This window comes from Sus scrofa, chromosome 11, assembly GCF_054392235.1.
Source record: "Sus scrofa isolate SSC_HxYL_T2T_F1_AM1 chromosome 11, Sscrofa_HxYL_maternal_Yorkshire_Landrace_v2.0, whole genome shotgun sequence".
Classification (NCBI taxonomy): Eukaryota; Metazoa; Chordata; class Mammalia; order Artiodactyla; family Suidae; genus Sus; species Sus scrofa.
The window spans coordinates 8858447-8875344 of NC_139393.1; the positions used below are offsets into that span (position 1 = coordinate 8858447).

The window sequence follows — 16898 nt, forward strand, 5'->3', positions numbered from 1 at the left end:
ATGCACAGTTAGCTTCAGAGCCTGTCCCTTCAGAGAGCAGCCTGCTCTTTTGATTGCAGAGGGGGCTGAACAGGGTTAATAGCTGACCTCAGGGATCTGTGGTGAGGCGAAAACTCTCCAGCCTCACCCACACTGAGTTTCACAGCACTGGCCTCTGGTTTATAAGCCTAAAGCCAGAGCTTTGAAATTAGGTTTCCACTTACCTGTTGTGAAACATCTAGGCCGGTGTTTTTGAGATTTCTATCTGACAACTAGGTAGAGAAAATATCAGATAAATAAATGCATGATTTTATGCAAGTGTGATTCCTAAGTTGTGTGCAAATGATCTGTACACAAATAGCTTGATTCTCAGGTTCCAATCTCATGGTGTCTCCAGATTGGTTTGTCGTTTGATTGCAAGATCATGGTCCCCACGGACACGGAAATGTTCCCAATCTTTGTTTCCAGAACCACCGCAACTGACTTGGCCGTCTGGAGCCTGGACCCGATAGAATTGATCACCCATCGTGCTGCTAGTCCACTTTTTGAAACACATGTGATGGGGTTGTTCTGGTCTTGAATCCTTTATGCCTCTCACTTGGCCCTCAACAGAAAATTCACCTTCCTTAAGGACATACAAGGCCCCAGGATTCAGCCCGCTCCCCTCACAGGGAGAACCAACCACTTCTATCCACTCTGCATGCCCAGCTGGACTGTGCCTGAGTGCTAGACACCTGGGCCCTGACTCGGCGCCCCCAGGGCCACAATACTCTTCCTCAGCCCTCCTTACCTGTGTTACTCCGGCCTATCCTGTGTCCTTCCCCAGCCTCGAGCTTGGGTCAGAGGCCCCGCCCTCATTCCCTAGAGAATTCCCCATGATCCGTAATGTGATATATAACACAGTTGGATAATTACTCCTCCGTCAAACTACTAACTCCTAGAGGGTCTGCTAGCCCTCTATCTCTAGAAACTGGAAGAGTGCCAGAAAGACAGTTACTCTGGATAAATATTTGAATAAAAGGAGGCATGAGTGGTTGAATCGATGCCCTGCCCCTCTCTCCCCTGGCAGGTCCAGCCGATCAGCTTTGTTCCAAATATAAATGTGACCTGACGTTTCATGGGACTCTCCTGTGACTGTTAAACCACAGAGCCATTGACAAAGGAGGTGGGAAAAATCTGAAAGAGAGCCCACAAGAAGAAAAGCCAGACATCCATTCCATTCCCAGGCCCTCTTCCAACGAGCCACCACCTACTTTCAGGCCTCCCGAGGCTCCTCTGGGAAAGGATAGAAAACGGCCATCATTAGCCTCATGGGGACTGTGGGGCTCCTGTGGCGTTCGTCCCCCTGCCTCCAACATCAGGCGAAGGGGGAGAGTCCAAGACATCCACGGGCATCCATGAGGAGTGCCAGCAGGAAGGAAGCCCCGTTCCTGTCCCCCAGCTGGGTGCTGGCTGAGAAGTTCCATTCCTGGCGAAGTCTGGGGTTTCAGGAATAGGGATGTAAAAATCTGGGAACTGGGGTCTGCTTCTCAGCTGGAGATTCTCAAAGGCAGGAGGCTCCAGGGTGGAGCTTATATGAGTAAGCGAAGAGGGCTTCAGTATAGTAGTACAGTGTGCCTGGGAAGAAAGGCAGGATAGGCAGCCCCACTCTAATTCCTCATGTCCGTTGGTCCCAGGAAGGAGCCTGGAGTAGAGGACCAGCTGCAGGAGCTACGGAGTGGCCACGATGGCCCCCAGGCCAGGAGGGGAGACCCTGCGGCGCGTGGTAAGTGTCTCTGCCTAAAGGGATCCTCATCAACAGGGAGAGCCAGAGAGACACTCAACACCCTGTGTCCGCCTCCAGAGACCAGGGTATTGGCAGAGGATGCAGAAGCAGGTATAACCTGAGTCAGAACAGGGACACCCCTGCCACCAGCATGCAACCAGTGAAATGACATGTCCTGTCTTCTCTGTGATGCCATCCTTCCAAGCCGGGAGGGGCTAGACCTAACTGAGAGAAGCCTTCTTGCAGAATCAGACTATGCACCCCATCACCAATGTCAGCTCCAAGCAGATGGGCTTGTAGCTCAAGCCTACACTGGGAGATCAGAGTCGGAAGAGGCTAGGTTTTGCTGCAGCATCTCAGAAGAGTCCCACGTCTCAAAGGCTCAACCTAGCAAGTTACTTCTTGCTCAGGCTGTTCCCAAAGCACATTGGCAGGGGGCTGTGCTCACGGTGGTCACTCACAGTCCTGGGCTGAAAGAAACTTCACCTGGACACGGGCTCCCTTCACCATCATAGGAAGAAAGAAAAGGCAGTAAATCATGCGCTAGCTCTTAAAACTTCTGCCCAGATACAATACATGTCATTTCTGCTCACATTTTATTGGTCAGACCCAAGTCATATGGCCACCCTGGCTTCAAAGCCTGTGGGGATGCTTTCTGGCGGCGTCCTTCGAAGGAGGACTAGAAGATTCTTAAACAGTCCTGACAATGACCACATGGGGGGTAGGAGAGACCATCAGGATGAAATTCAAGTCCAGGTTAAGCTTGAGATTTTGAACCAGAGTGGGTTATAATAGCTGAAAGGGATCAGAAAGATCTAAAATCTGCTGAAGGGATATGAAGGGACCACGAGGCATGACTGCAAAGAGCATAGCTGGTAGGAATGCTCAGAAGAAACCGGTCATGGGAGATTTTCATTCAACGGATCACACAGAGTCCCATCCCCCGCGGCTGTTAGAACCAGACTCCACAGAGGCACTGAATAAATCCCACTCCTCAGTGCATCATTGACAGCCTCTTCCCTCCGTCTAATGTTTATCCCATTCAGATCTGCCCATGCGTCTTTGAGCTGAGGAATTGGTGACGGGGTTTGGAAAAAGCCTATGGGGTGGGGGTGGGGGCACTTCATTCTGAAATTTCTTGAGAAGAAAACTATTTTCCGCCAAAAATGCTACTTTGGCAATGGAGAGGAAATACTTTAGCGTTAACCCCAAATTCCTGCATCTGTGCATGAAAGTTCTTAAATATCTAGGGAAATTATTTCACTTCAGAAAATTCCTATTTGAAAGGACTTTTCACTGTATTGTAAACACAAAATTCAACCTGATTCCTTTACATTTACCCAAGTTGAGGAGATCCCTCTGTTTTGATATATTAACCCAAATAGGGACTCCTAAATTGTTTTTATGAAGAATTTGGTGCCTCAGATATTTCAGTTTTCCCAGCCAGATGCTTAGAAAGGCTCCCAACAGCTTGATACTGATGATTTCCATTTGTTCAAACTGGTTTCTTGTGATTTTTTACCTATCAAATACTGGTACAAAAAGATTTTTTAGTGTCAATGGTGATCTAAGGAAATAATATCTTAATTTAGTGTTGAATAAACAAGAGAAATGTTTGTTGTCTCGCTTGTATCAAAGTAAAGGAAGTAAAAAAATTGTGCAGTAAATTATGATATAAAGTTTTATTTTAGATCTTATAGAAAATGTTTGGAGACAATGCATTCTTACACCACCATCCAGTATTTTTAACAACTAACAGCGCTAATAGCAGATGGAAATTTTTTCTCATTGCATGGGTCAAACCTGTGCATCTCCTCCTCAAAGAAATGTATAGAGTGTTTTTCGTATTTATAATGAAACAGAGACCTAGTGGGCTTTGTAAATATCTTGAGTGGCCTCTGTAAATATCTTCACAGAAGACAAACTAGTTCATATGGGAATGGTACTTTTGCCATTAATGCTGGAATTTCCTTTCTTGTCGCAATTAGAGATATTTTGTGATACCTGAAAAAACACCTCCGATGTTGTGCAAGGCCCAAGATAACTGATTTCAGGAAGATCCAGAGGGTGGGGTAAATACAGCCTTTCTGTTATACCTGCTGAAATGTTGAACGTGAATGACCCACATACATTTGATTTATAATATTATATTCCTCAGGCTCAAATTTTGGTTGGAACTAAACTCAAGAATGGAATTGGGCGTCTTGTATTCTTGCCGTTTCTTGCTAACTAGCTGTGTGCTTATAAACAGAATCTCTTCTTCTGGGCCTCAGGTTTCTTACTGTGAAATGAGTTGAACTAGATCATTTCCAAGATCTCTTCATTCTCATAGAGCCTGAAACGTGATGAAACGCATTGTCATGCAAAAATTATACTTCACATCAATAGAATATTTTTCTCTCTTGAACTGCCAAATGATTTTACATTTTAATAATTCAAAATTTGCATGGAGTGCTCTCTGCAATGTTTTTGACCCTGTGCAAAATTTTACAAAAAAGTACATTCACTGAATCTACTGACAAGCAGTGTTGCTCATATCTGCCTTTGAGATTAGAACCTGAAGTGTCTGTTAGATTACCACTTGATTGTCATTTCAGTTATATATCTTCTTGCCAACAATCCCAAGAATGTGTTTTCAAATTATCTTTATGAAGAAGTTAGTGGCTTAAATATTATTTCACTTTTGTCAATGAAAACAATCACCTGATACTTAGAAAGGCTTCAAACGCCACACCTGACAGGCAGTGGTAATTTCCATTTTTCGAATTTGTTTCTTTTACTTTATTCTACTTTTAGCTTTAGAGTGAGTTAACAGATGTTCTGCTTTTTTCCTTTCTTTTTTGGCTGTCCCACAGCATATGGACTCCCCAGGCCAGGGATCAGATCTGAACCACAGCTGGGACCTATCCTGCAGCGATGGCAATGCCGGATCATGTAACCCACTGGGCTAGGCTGGGGATTGGAACTTCTGTACTGGTGCTGCAGAGATGCCACCAATCCTACTGCACCACAGGAGGAAATACAGTATTCTGCTTTTTAAAATAGAATCTTGGAGTTCCCGTTGCGGCGCAGCGGAAACGAATCTGACTACGAATCATGAGGTTGCAGGTTCGATCCCTGGCCTCCCTCAGTGGGTTAAGGATCCGGTAGTGCCATGAGCTGTGGTGTAGGTCACAGACGCGGCTCGGATCTGGCGTTGCTGTGGCTCTGGCGTAGGCCAGCAGCTGCAGCTCTGATTAGACCCCTGGCCTGGGAACTTCCATATGCCGCAGGTGTGGCCCTAAAAAAGACAAAAGACAAAAATAAAATAAAATAAAATAAAATAAAATACAGCCTTGTTGGTGAATAATTTGGAGAAATGATGGGTTGCCAAAGTTAGACCAGTCTCCTTACCATACGCAGGTCACTAAACTTACTAATTTCATTTTCATTCTCCTGTAAGGAGTGGAGTGTGATGTAAACGGAGGTGCTTGCTGCGCCCCCCCCCCACACACATAAATCCCTCACAGTGTGGCAATCAGCGTTTTGGCCAGAGCAATTCTTTCTGTACCAGTTATATAGCTACTAAGCCAAACCAGGTTGGTGTGAGAAGTAGGACAGACCTTGAACCAGTCCCCCAAATATTCTATTCATAGTTCAATTTAAGCCATTTACAGTTCTATTTCAAGAGGGACTCTTTACAAAGCAGAGCTAGGTGAAAATGGAAAGGCCTTTTTCTGGAGGCAGTGGGTTTTAGGAGTTTGAGGCAATCAGAAATTACAGGAACCAGGTACTCTGAGCATTTGCCATGGGAAAGGTAGGATGTGATTTTGGTTCGGGACCTGATTTTTGCTGCAGTACCTTGTGAAGGGCAGGAGCTTTGCAGGGACAGGCCTGCGGCAGGGCTTTCCTGTCCAGCCACTTTGCTGGGGGCGTGCGCTGATACCCACATGGTGGGGGACAGAGAGGACCAGGACAGCCTCAGGCGCAGGCTAAACACGGGCCAGAGAAAGGAGCAGCATCTTCCCTGAGGCCTGCTCCTAATTCTGCCCTGTCCCCGCTCCCACTGTGGATACTGGGCCCAGGCTGGCCCCATGTACTGTCCACAGGACCAAGTTTGGAAATAGGCAGCAGAATTTAGAGGTTACAAGATGGCCTTTGGAGTCAGTCTGCCTGGGTTGGACTCTTGAACAGGTGTGACCTTTCTGTATCTTCGTGTCCCCATGATCAAATGGACATGATCTTGGAGTGCCCCTTGTGGCTCAGTGGGTTAAGAACCAGAAGTAGCATCCTTAAGGATGCTGGTTCGATCCCTGGCCTCGCCCAGTGAGTTAAGGATCCAGTGTTGCCATGGTGTAGGCCAGCAGCCAAAGCTCTAATTCGACCCCTAGTCTAGGACCTTCCAAGTGTGGCAGGTGTGGGCCCTAAAAATAAAGAAAAAAAATGGACATGATCTTGAGAGCTGCTACAGAGTGTTGTTCTGAGAGACAAAGGAATTATTTCGGGTAAAACAATTCACACGTTATTATAATGAGTAATACTCAGCATTACTACAACAGATTTAATTGTTTAAGTATTTCCAAACCTGTTATCTTACTTGAATCTCATTTTACAACCCTATAAATCAGGTAGGGCAGATGTAGAATATTATACCTCTTTTTCCTGAGATGAGAAAATTGAGGTACAAAGTAAGTGGCTGACTCGGGAGTTAGGAGTTTTAGAATCAGGGAAAATGCCTGTTGAATCTGAGTATACCAGGCATTAGCCTGTGACCTTTAGCAAGTAACTAAGTCTCTCTATGCCTTTATTTCCTCTTCTCTAAGATGGGAATACCAGTAGTAGTTATCTCATAACGTTGTGGTGAGAAAAGAGTTACTACTACACGTAAAGCACTTATAATCCCCGGCAGGTAGGAACTAATCATTTTAATTGTTGCTTTTACTATGTCTCCCCTGATTAGTTATATTCTTTTCCTACTGCCCCAATTCTTGGCATAGTACTTGATACATAAAGCGTGATCAATTATATTTTGGTGGAGTTCCCGTTGTGGCTCAGCAGAAACCAATCTGACTGGCATCCATGAGGATGCACGTTCGATCCCTGGCCTCGCACACTGGGTTACGGATCCGGCATTGCCATGAGCTGTGGTGTAGGTCAAAGATGCAGCTCGGATCCCACGTGGCTGTGGCTGTGGTGTAGGCCAGCGGCTACAGCTCCGATTCAACCCTTAGCCTGGGAACCTCCTTATGCTGCAGGTGTGGTCCTAAAAAGATTTTATATATATATATAGAATATATATATTTGAATGAAAATGCTATAGGATTTCAGAAGAGGCGATCATCAGGCCTGGGAAGGTCTAGAAGGTTTCAAGGGCCTGGGTTGGTTTCACAGATGGCTACAATTTAAATATATGATAAAAACACTTTAGGGAGTTCCTGTCATGGCTAAGCAGGTTTCAAACCTGACCAGTATCCATGAGGACGCAGGTTCAATCCCTGGCCTCACTCAGTGGGTTAAGGATCCGGCGTTGCCGTGAGCTGCAGTGGACATGGCTCGGATCTGGCATTGCTGTGGCTATGGTGTAAGCTGGCAGCTGAAGCTCTGATTTGACCCCTAGCCTGGGAACGTCCATATGCCATAGGTGCGGCACTAAAAAAGAAAAAAAAAAACCAACCACTTTAGTATTTTTGTAGGTGACAGAAGAGAGATTATATATTAAACATACACTCCTAGATTACATATTGTACATTTTCTCTCAGATCTAACAAATTAGACATTATATGATTTCACTTCCTCCATTTCTAGTTAATTGATGCAAAACCTGGCAAAACCTGTTTAAACTACATTTTAAAAAATGTAGCTTTATCTTAACACTTAAATCTTTGTGTGCTTGCTGTAATTCCAGTTAACATAATAAGAAATCAAACTGAGTTTTTCATCATTATAAGACATGGGGGGAAAAAAAATCACACCAAACAGCCTTAGGGATACTGTTCAGCTGCATTATAAGAAATGACCCACAATAACTTCACAGAGAATTTTTCATTTTATCTGAATTTTGTTTTTGTTAAATGAGTCCAATTACAGCTGTTTTCCTTAGGAGGCTGGGAAGTTTTTAATAGTCTTCAGGCAAAGCTCCTGTGTTTAATCTGCCTCGAGTGAAACTCCTTCAAACATCAGACATAGTTATTAGGATGTTTTTCGCTTATCATTTGCTTCCAGCACCTTGATTTCTTTGTGCAAATATCTGCTATTGCCAGTGGGGGTGCATCAGGCATATCATAATGCAATTACGATTGAAGGTTCTTCAGAAAATAAGGAGTTTTTGGGGTTTTTTTTTCTCTTTTTAACCCTATGTTTGTAGCCCTTCCCACATTATGCTGCAATATCCAAATGAAAATGAAAAGTCCCAGGCAGCCAGCTGAACATCTGACCTCTGGATGCTGGTGTCCAGGTCATGCAATTGTTCCCAATGTGCCAGGTGATCACCGCACCTGACATCCGCGCCACCACACCTGACCTCCTGTCCCTCCTCTTCATTGTTGTCATTTGGAGACTCCTCCCCACGCCCTCTCATCCACTGATGATTTTGTCCACGGAGCACCTTCTTGCTCCTGCCATCACTCTTACTAACTTTAACATCCATGTAAGTCAACTGGTGCAGCATCTTGGTCTCTCAAATCCTTGGCCTTTTTTGTTTCCAGTCATGTCTTCCCATCTCAGAGGTTTGTCTAGAACCTTCAAAAGGCCCCCCTCTGGAGAACCACATCTTTTCCATCCAGTTCTCCTACCCTGAGGGTCCACGCCAGAAAGTCTCAGACATACTAAGGCGTTGGCCTGACCCTTTCCTGCTATTACCCTTCCCTGTGGGCTCGTAACCCTTCTTACTCAGCACAGAATCCACAGATCATGACTAGAAACTTAACTCCCTCACTCCTCCCACCCTGACTTCACTGGCCTTGCAAACCTGAAACCCTGCCGAAGACCTACTATCCATCTGCTTCCCACCAGCACCAAGCAGCTCGCCCACGCTGCATCACACATACAATCAAGAAGACTCGCTTCTTTGTAAGTTTACAGTGACAATATCAAACGAGCATGTTTTCTAATATGGATGCTTGTCCACTCTGCAAAAAAGACAATTTCCTGGCTTCCCCCTTCTGCTCTAGTCTACTCATCACTCACACACACACACACCCCCCAACTGTTTTCTCCTCTCTGTAATCTTTGCTTTTACCAGTGGCCCTGTTTCATACAATACTAAAAGAAACAGATAATCAGAGAGGCACAGTATTGATTCGCTTTACCTGGATCACCCTAGATTAAAAACTTTGCTCTTAGGTACAATGATGAAATCAAGACAGAGAATACATTTCATAAAAATATATTACATTTTCTTGTTTACCTGAGTTTTTGAATGAAGGACATTAGATCTTCAGTAAAAGCAAGATACTTGACTGTATCTCTTAAATCTTCATTAAAAAATATTTTTATCCAGCTGTATAGCACTGAGAACTACATCTGGTTACTTATGATGGAGTGTAATAGAGGCTAATTCGAGGAAAAGAATGTATATATGTATGTGTGACTGGGTCACTTTGTTGTATAGTAGAAAAGTGACAGAACACTGTAAACCAACTACAATGGAAAAAATAAAAATCATTAAAAAATCTTTAAAATATTGTTACATGATAATATAATTAGGTGTGTTCCTATCTGGCTGAATAAAAGGAAATTCAGCATTATTCAAAGGATCAAGGGCAATGAAAGACGGTTTGTAGGCCACAGAGCTCTGTTCTTGGATCAATCTCTTTGATATTTCATAGATGAAGGAACACAAATTTTAGACAGGGGAGAAGAAACTAGTATGTTGGATTAAAACATGTTGAAAAGATTTCATTTGCTAAAACAATGAGCTGAAACAGATAAAACTTAATACGGATAAATAGAAAATCCTTCTTTTAGCTTTAAAAGCAAATTTGTAGAGTTCCCATCGTGGCGCAGTGGTTAACGAATCCAACTGGGAACCATGAGGTTGCGGGTTCAATCCCTGCCCTTGCTCAGTGGGTTAAGGATCCGGCGCTGCCGGAGGAGCTGCAGTGTAGGTTGCAGACGTAGCTCGGATCCCGTGTTGCTGTGGCTCTGGCGTAGGCCGGTGGCAACAGCTCCGATTAGACCCCTAGCCTGGGAACCTCCATATGCCATGGGTGTGGCCCTAGAAAAGGCAAAATAAATAAATAATAAAAAAATAAAAATAAAAGCAAATTTGTGCTATAGTACAGGGTGGACAACATTGAATGAACAGGAACACGTGCAGAGGATCTTTCATCAACAAAGCAGTACTTTCATCCCCAAGACATTTATGTTCATCACCAAGAAAGCAGCAGACCAATCATCCTAGGCACAGGTCAGACCTCAGGTGAAGAATCTGATTAAATTAATTAGATGTAATTAACTAGATTTAATTCTGGGGACTTGGTTGCAAGAGTTGTAACACCTCCAGTGCGTCAAATGAAGAGGAGACAGGGTCTGCGAAGCATGGAGACCTTGCGAGACACTCCTCTGAGAGTCTATGGGGCGATGCTGCAGTGACGGAAGGACAAAGCCAAGGTCGTCTGGCAGTTGAGCCTGGTGTCTTTCCTACACAAGTTCGAATCCCAGCTCGGCCTGTGATGTGCCTTGTAAATTTAGACAAGTTACTCTCATCTCCAAGCCTCACTAGCTTCATCTACCAAAAAAGTGTTCAGATAATCTGACGAAGAGCTGCTTTGTGAAGATGGTATGAAAACCAAATGAGATAATGAAGCAATTAGCCCATTCCTGGAACACAATACCCATTAAGGAAACATTCCTTACAGGGCACAGGCAGAGCTGGCAGAGGTGTCAGAGAACAGATTGTTACGATAGAGCCCAAAGTTGGGCTTTCAAAGTTTGGTACTTTTTATCTTTAGAAAATATTGCTCTATTTTACTCAGTTAATTTGGGAAATTTCTTTTTCTTTCTTTCTTTCTTTCTTTCTTTCTTTCTTTCTTTCTTTTTTTTTTTTTTTGGTTGCTATTTGTTTTTAAATACAGTTGAGTTTCAACCTGGCTAGGGGGAAGTTGAAAAGAACTGGATATTTTTTCCCTCCTGTGGGCCAGAGAGCAGAGGGAGGGGTGTCTGAAGACATCACCTATCATGGTGATGAGAACCATGAAGGGGTGACAAACACGGAGAACCCTGTTAGGAACTGCTTGGCTTCTGTCCCCTTGTCTCTTTTTGTCACATTTGCTTCTTAAGATATGAGTTCATTTCTATGAGGGCAACGTTTCCTTACCTGCTGCATCAAGGAGACTGGATACGGAGCTTGGGGACAGAAAGGGACATCCTGCAGGAGAAGCTCAAAGTGGCCATTTGACTTGAGCCTCCACCACGGTGCAGCGCAGCCCAGGCCGGGAGCTGGGAGCCGTTCCTTTATGTCTCAGGGCCTTACCGCTCCAGCCAACACGGAGCTTTTGGCATCCACCCTTCCGAGCTGGGCCTCAGCAGGGTCCTCGTGCCCAGCCTCACAGGGCCAGTGGACCAAGACCCAGCGGGGTTCAAAGCCAAGGAAAGGTTTCTCCTTTGATGATGGAACCGAGAGGCAGGAGCTCGCTCTGGGGCAGAGGGCGGGCCTGTTTCCTAAGCATCTCCTGCGCGGGAGGGGGCTGCTCTCCAGGGCGCGGGGTGGGATGAGCGCAGGCGCAGCTCCCCCGCCCGCCCCCGCCAGCCCCCGCATCCTGCGCCGAGGCCCCCGCCGGGTCCCAAGCTGAGGGGTCCCGCATCCGCCGTCATCTTGGCGTGAGTGTGGCGCGGGCCGCTTGTCCTCACACATCCCTGAGCCCAAGTGGTGGCTGCCTGCGTTTCTGCACCGGGAACTCTGGTGGGAAGGGTCAGGCATGAAGCCTCGGCACGCGGCACCCCGTGAGCCAGTGAAACGGGACTAAGCACAAAGGAAAAGAAAACCACAAAGGTCAGAAGTTATTTTGTTACTCCTGTTCTATTTTTATTTCTTGGGACGTGTTCGTGGGCTTTGCCGGTGACACTTTGACCTGCCTCCCTCTGGCTGGTGTTAATCACGCTCTTCCTAGACTTGCTCGGCAGGAGCCAGAGAAGCGCTCATCCATCCATCAGGGAGGACACAGCCTGCAACCCTAGCCAGACCCGTTTCTTGTCCCCTGGACCTCCTGGGATGGGCCCTGCGGGGCTGCGAGGCGCGTCTCCCCTCTTCCCCTGTACCGTCAACCTCCCACTGTCCTAATTTTAAGAGAATGCCCTTACTGCCGTCTTCCCTTCTAGCCTACCTGACCTCACTCACTTTATTCTGTCCCTTAGAATCAAACATCTTGAAAGCGTCGTCCTTGGGGCTGGGTAGATGCAACAGCCAGGGCTGTGTGCTGCCCTTCAGGGGGGGTGGGGGTGGGAGTCGTTTCATCACTGTGTTTCTCACTTACCCATATATTACATGTGTGCTTTTGAAAATATCAAAGCCAGAGGAAAAAAGAGCAGCCCCATGAATTCCTCAGGCCTCATTGCCTGGTCATTCCTAAGCCCCCTGAACCTGGCCCCCTCCCCCAGCACTCGCCTCAAACTTCTCTGCTCAGGTCGCCACCTGATGTGTCTGTGCTCATCTCACTGGAATTCCCTGAGGCGTTTGATGGAATTAAGACTCCGTGATTCTTGGAACCTTTTCCTTTCTGGTTTTCTGGACAAGTTGTCTCCTTCGTAGTTGGCCTCTTTTCTCAATCTCTTCCCCCATCCTATTTTTTTTTTTTCTATTTAACACCTGTAGCAGATAGTCTTGATTAGCTGATCAATTCCCATTCTCAACATCTCTCTCCTTACCCATCTTCCAAGCAGGCTGAGCCATGGAGAAAGTTCTAATTAATGAGAAAAACAGTCATCAGCTGTGAGCTTCCCAGCAAAGCTCCCCTTCCCTGTTACTGACACCCTCCTCCCTGCTTTCTGCTGCAGTGCAGACCCTCTGCTTGGAATTGTCCCCAGGAAGGAGCTAAAGGAAAACGTAAGTTAGAGAGACGTCTGCCCCAAGTACATACCCAACTCAAAACTTCTTGTTATGTGAGAAGAAAACCTTCTTTGTTTAAACCACAATAATTCAGATTTTTAGTTGCAGCCAAATGCAATCCTAACTCATACACCCACAAATCCTCTTATTTCTCAGAGTTCTAGTCTCAGTTTCTTCTTTGTCACTTGCTATACTCTCCCTGGATAATGGAACCAAACTTACACTAATAGGCTGATGTGTAAATATATAGCTCTACCTCACACCTTCCCTGTTGCACAAAGATGTCTGAAAGTGCGCTGGCACTCAGGACATCCAAAGCATCCCTCGCCAAGCTGTGCTCACTCCTGCTTAATCTACTCCATCTCTGTGGCAGAGAGGAAAAAACCCATAAAATCCTCTCACTTACCCACCGCTTCATTCCATAACCAAGCAGCCATTAAAGCCTCTTCAACTCCATTCTGCCCTCAAATTATCTTCTCCATCACTTGGATAATTCAATGAGTACAGCGTTCTAGGTCACTGATTCTTTTCCTTTAATATTTTACTCATTCTCCCCTTGCTTCCGTAGTTACATATCCAACTCCAGTAGATACTGACACAGACTTCTCCGTACTGACTCTTCCAATCCACACTCCCAGTCTTTCCAGAGCTCTAGCTGCTCCACATTGTCACCAGCATCTCTTGCCATCCACAGGTTTGATTGTAGCTATTCCGGGCAGTCTCACTGCCTGGTGGCCTTCAACCTGCACCTCTTTGATAACCTTTTCACCTGCTCATTAACCCTTTGGACCCCCTCCCCTGCAACCATCCCCCATGTCTGCTGCCAAGTCTCCTCCCCCTCACCCCCGTGGAAAACTGAATAAGTGCCCCTAAAGACTTCCAAGCTCTAATATCCAGAAGCGGTGAGCATGCATCCTTACCTGGTAAATGAGACCTTGCAGATGTGATTAAGTTAAGGCTCTTGGGAAGAGTATCCTGTGTTATCCAGGTGCACTCAATGTCATAACAGGTGCTCTGATCAGAGGGAGGCAGGAGGATCAAAGTTAGAAGAGAAAAAGATGCTGTGATGCTGGCTCTCAGAAGGCATGATGGGCCCATGAGCCAACGAATGCAGGTGGCTTCGGAAGCTGAAAAAGCAATGGAGTAGATTTCCCCCACAGATCGCCCAGAAGGAACAGGGGGCTGCCCAAACCTTGATATTACCCCAGTGAAACTGATTTAGGACTTTTGATCTCCAGAACTGTAAGATAACATACTGATGTGTTTTAACCCACTGAGTGTGATGGTTTGTTGTAGTGGCAATAAGAAAATTCTCGTTTTTGTGTAGGAATTCTTAGTAGTCTCAGAATATTCTCCTTTCTAAAGAGAAGCACTGCATCATCCTCCGGCAGTCTGCAGCCAAACCCTCTTCCTCCCACAATAATATTCTTAGTTGAATAGGAGTGAGTGCTTAATTTCAAGGTAGTCTAGTTTATCGTTTTTCTCTTTTATGCTTAGAAGTTTTTGCAGAACTGTATGCCTACTCAGAGGTCATGAAGACAGGAAGTTCCTGTTGTGGCTGAGTGGTAATGAGCCTGACTAGTATTGATGAGGATGCGAATTCAATCCCTGGCCTTGCTCAGTGAGTTAAGGATCCGGCGTTGCCGTGAGCCGTGGTGTAGGTCACAGATGTGGTTCAGATCCCAAGTTGCTGTGTGTGTCGCATAGGCTGGCAGCTGCAGCTCCAATTGGACCCCTAGCCTGGGAATTTCATATGCTGCAGGTGCAGCCCTAAAAAAGCAAAACAAAACAAAACAAAACAAAAAAACCCCCTCATTATGACACATTCCTGTGTTTTCTTAAGAGCTTTTACATTTAGATATACGATCAACTTGGAATTGATTTTTGAGTGTGGTGTGAGGCAGAGGTGAAGACTCACTTATTTTCCTATAGAATAATCATTTGACTTGGGACTTGGCATCGTTCTGCAAACTGCCCTCTTTCCCCCAGTGCCTTCCAGGGTCACCTTACAATACAGGCATGGGGCCTGGTTCAGTGAACACTTAGTCTGCTCCCCCTCCCTCACAGGAGTGAGTTCACTTTCACCAAGGGGAGTTTTCTGTCTTGGGAAGCATCCAGAAGGGGCTTCCTTTGTAGAGGATAGTAGTTAAGGTGGACGTGCCCTCTTACCTCCCCAGGCTCCTCAGGCAGCCTCTGGGGCATTGGCCTGGCCAGTAGCCTGTGTCTGACCTTAGACTTCCCATTCCTGGAGAATTGTGGCAGGCCGTGTACCACTGACCAGCAGTGCAAAGGACACGCAGCCACTCAGAACAGAGCCATGAGGCCCCTGTGGTGCCATGAGGTCCTAAAGGATGTGGAAGAAGATGCAGCATGGATGTGGGGATTTGGTTTGAAGGATACATTCAGGCAGTTCTGTATCAGAAACTCAGCCCCTAGCAACTGGGCTTCAGTTTTAACAACCCGAAGGCAGAGGGCTCTCGCTCCCTTCCCCCGATAACATCCCCTGCTCATGGATGCTTGAGTTTCCCTGACCCTCCTAAGATCAGCTACACACTCTGAGTTTATGTACAGACTCAAGCTTGGGAGGAATGGGGGAGAGAACCAGCAGGTGCCAGCCCGGGAAGTCCCCTGAGTGAGTGGGCAGTGGGAGTGGGCACCTTGCAGCCACGGCCAGTGACTTACTTACACCCACTGCAGAGGGTGATCTGCTTGTCCATGAAGAGACACAGTGGCGGGGAAAGGCAGCTGGGCTTGGGTTCGGGGCTGGTTGGAGCCTGGGTGGGATTCTCTTCCCAAGGCTGTGGCTCCTCTGTGAGGGCAGGAAGGTAGAAGCAGGGAGTGGTTGTACAGCTGACCCATGAACAATGCAGGGGTCCGGGGCACTGACCCTCTAGGCGGTGGAAAATTCGAGTGTAACGTTACCGCCAGCCCTCTGTGTCCATGGTTCTGCATCCACGTATTCAACCAACCCGGGCCCACTAGTATTAGAGTACGTATATGTTGAAAACAAACAAACAAACACGTATATGCGGGTCCTTGCAGTTGAAAGCCACGTTGTTTAAGGGTTAACAGTAGACGAATTTCACAGTGTGCGTGGCAACAATCCCAGGAGGAGCATTTTTCACTCAGTTATATGAGCTGGCTGCAGGGGTGGTGGGAAAAAATATGTGAGCCATAACTTCCATTTGATCCCAGGTCTGAGGCAAGTGGGTGGTATAGACCTGGCTTCCTCTTAAAAGTGTTTTCATGAGTATTTTTGATAATTGGATAAAATCCCAGACTACAAAGAGTTGATTTGGGAAGGCAGAGAAGGGGAAGAGGCTTTGCGGGTATAAATACGTGAACCTGGCTTGAGGGGAGGGCTCAGCCACACCAGCGTTCTTATCCCCAGAGCAGCCAGAGTCCACCAGATCTGCACCATGGCAACATGGTCATGTCTTAAAAAGTAAAAAGTGTAATAAAAAGTCAGCTGAGTGCTGGTATGGGGGGTTCTCACTGTTTTCTCCAGTTAACCTGCATAATGCCGAATGGAAGCACTGCCTCCCTCTTTCCGCCGGCTCCTGCAGGAGTCTTTCCTCGCAGACAGGTGGCTTCGAATGTCCCCCAGTCCTGGAGTCTGGGAACTCCCAGATCAGGGAGTCCGGTGAGAGCCCACTGCCTGGTGTGCCGATGGCCGTCGTCGTCTCTCCGCACATGGCAGAGGCACACGAGCACTCATTCCGTAGCTCTGACCATGTAGAGGCTGCCTGCCCTGACCTGCCCAGAGGTCCTCATGCTTACGTCTTTCCTCTGACCCTGGCATGATGCTAATGAAATCTTGCCCCTCCAGCAGGCCATGGGCATCTCCTTGACAGATGTCCCCCTTGCATCGTTTCTCGGTGCCCATGTGAAGGAAATGACAAAACTTCCCTGATGTGAGAGTTGGATAAATGCAGATTTCTGTTGTGTTCTCAGGTGGGAATACTGGATCTTTTAAAGATAATGATCCTGGAAGTTCCCTCTGTGGCTCAGTGGAAAGAAATAGGACTCGTATCCATGAAGATGTGGGTTTGATCCCTTGCCTTGCTCGGTGGATTAAGGATCTGGTGTTGCAGTGACCTGTGGTATAGGTCACAGCCAAGGCTCAGATCC

General features: G+C 46.4%; 1 protein-coding gene across 2 annotated transcripts in view; it reads left to right on the forward strand.

Moving 5' to 3' along the window:
* The first annotated feature begins 1587 nt into the window (after positions 1–1587).
* Positions 1588–16898, forward strand: part of RXFP2 (relaxin family peptide receptor 2) — a 103624-nt gene continuing 88313 nt past the window's right edge. The window contains exon 1 of one of the 2 annotated variants that reach the window (XM_084981406.1): positions 1588–1744. In XM_084981406.1, the coding sequence (XP_084837532.1) occupies positions 1639–1744 (106 nt within the window). In that variant the 5' untranslated portion in view covers positions 1588–1638. Of the gene's footprint in view, positions 1745–11469; positions 11715–16898 lie in introns of those variants that run through there. The other variant, XM_084981408.1, reaches the window with a different exon arrangement.